Source organism: Scylla paramamosain, chromosome 41 (assembly GCF_035594125.1).
Source record: "Scylla paramamosain isolate STU-SP2022 chromosome 41, ASM3559412v1, whole genome shotgun sequence".
Classification (NCBI taxonomy): Eukaryota; Metazoa; Arthropoda; class Malacostraca; order Decapoda; family Portunidae; genus Scylla; species Scylla paramamosain.
Genome location: NC_087191.1, coordinates 3275891 through 3278020, shown reverse-complemented (window position 1 = coordinate 3278020; position 2130 = coordinate 3275891). Strand labels below are relative to the sequence as shown.

At 51.6% G+C, this 2130-nt stretch overlaps 1 protein-coding gene across 1 annotated transcript; it reads left to right on the top strand.

Moving 5' to 3' along the window:
* The first annotated feature begins 458 nt into the window (after window positions 1-458).
* Window positions 459-1628, top strand: LOC135092844 (uncharacterized protein K02A2.6-like). The gene has a single exon (XM_063991586.1). It carries the CDS (start codon window positions 459-461, stop codon window positions 1626-1628), a length of 1170 nt encoding a protein of 389 aa, XP_063847656.1.
* Window positions 1629-2130: the final 502 nt, after the last annotated feature.

Here is a 2130-nt window from a genome sequence, read left to right as displayed (position 1 = left end):
GAATTGATAATCGGTAACGTTGAAGGGGTGAGGGACGTTCGGAACACAGACGCCGCGATCCAAACCGAAGATCAAGTAGGTGCCACCCTGACGCGAGCTCAGGCACGAGACACACGGCCCACGGTCCTTCTCAAGCTCACATCACCTGACGAGCTGCTCAATAGCGCTAACGTCACTGCCACAGAAAAGACCGATCCCTCCCTTGCAAACATTCGGAAACAAGTCGCTGAGGGGGTATCGAGTGTAAATAAATACGGAACGATTCGCTTCTGCCAACACAGAGGAAAGTTGTATAGAGAAGTCATCTCCGACCTCGGTGAGGCTCGGTCGCAATTCGTGGTACCTGCACAGTACCGCCACGCGGTGATGGAGATGGGGCATTGCGCGGCCTTGGGTGGTTACATGGGGCGACAGAAACACAAGACCGCATTAGCCACACATTTTTCTGGCCTGGCATGATGGCCGATATCGCGAGATTCATGAGATCCTGTGATGTGTGTCAAAAAACTGTAGACAAGGGCCGCGTGAAACCTGCGCCGCTAAAACCCATGCCCCTTATATCCGAACCATTTGAGAGGGTAGCGGTAGATATTGTTGGGCCTATCACGCCACGCGCGACTGACGGATCAAAATATCTACTGACGTGTGTGGACTTCAGCACTCGCTGGCCTGAAGCAGTACCTCTGAAAAATATAGAGGCCACCACGGTGGCTGAAGCGCTGGTAGGGATATTCTGCCGTGTGGGCATTCCCAAGGAGGTGCTGAGCGACAGAGGCACTCAGTTTACGTCTGCCATGATGGACGAGATGTTTAGGATTCTCTCTGTGAAGGGCCTTAACACGACACCCTGGCATCCCATGTGTAACGGTCTGTGCGAAAGGTTCAACGGCACACTGAAGAAGATGCTCAAACGGCTGGCCGCCGAGCAACCCAAGGAATGGCCGAAATTTGTGGCTCCTCTCCTGTTCCCATACAGGAAAGCACCGCAGAGTACACTGAAGTTCTCACCTTTCGAGCTACTCTACGGAAGAGCAGTGTGCGGTCCACTCCAAGTGCTGAGAGAGCTATGGGACGAGGACGTGCCAAGTCCGGAGGTACGTACAACATACGAGTACGTTATAAACCTGGCTGGCAGACTTAAAGAAACCTGTCGTATGGCCAAGGAAGAACTCCTGAAGGCCCAGGAGGTACAAAAGGCTCATTATAATCGGAATGCGCGACTACGCACCCTGCAGCCTGGCCAGGAGTGCTTAGTACTCCTACCCATTGCTCATAATAAGTTGCTGGCGCAGTGGAAGGGGCCTTATGAGGTCCTAGAGCGCGTCTCCGACTTAAATTATGCAGTATTGACTGATGGAAAACGGAAATGTCTTCACATTAACATGCTTAAGGAGTATCATGCGCCTGCCATCTCTGGTAACGCTGGCGCTCAGGAACCAGCATATGCTGAGGACAAGGCCGCCTGTTTGAAAGCCGTGCGTGGTATTTTTTCCCTTTCAACAGCTGCACATAATCACCCCAATTTCGCCCCTAGCAGCAGCAGCAGCATCCTTATGGAGGACGTCTTCCAGGTGCCGGGAGAGGAAGAGTGTGGACCAGGTTATGTGGTGGCCCAGCGAGACGAGTAACCACCCACACTACTACACCCCAACTACAGGATGAGTTGTCACTTGCGTCCTGTGTTTGAATATGAGATGTATATGGTGTTATGAAGACAATAAATTTTCTCTTTGTTGGCAGAGGGGCTCTGAGGCCAACCCCGACCTGAAGGCCGTTCAGAACACACTTGTGTCTCCCAGAGAGGGGTGTCACCACGCCGCGTCTTCCCCAAGATGAATCCGAAGACACCGCTCCGTGTTCGTGTAGCGTCTGCGTGTCTCTTACACATACATTACGTACACTGGAACACTTACACTCCGTTATGTTATACACAAACATACATAACAACAGGAGGGCGGTTTAAGTCTGACGATATTTCGTCTTGCAAAAGCCACGGGAAGGTTAAGCTGGTTCAGGAGTTTTTTTTCCCCTAAGCTAGATTCTTAACGTAAATACGGGGTTTTACCCTCATGAGCCACCTGAGCTTCCAACCGAAGACCCTTTTAGTCTATACACACCCGTTGGTAGCTA

Coding starts and splice junctions, on each gene's coding strand:
- LOC135092844 (XM_063991586.1), top strand. CDS start 459: ATGGCCGATATCGCGAGATTCATGAGATCCTGTGATGTGTGTCAAAAA.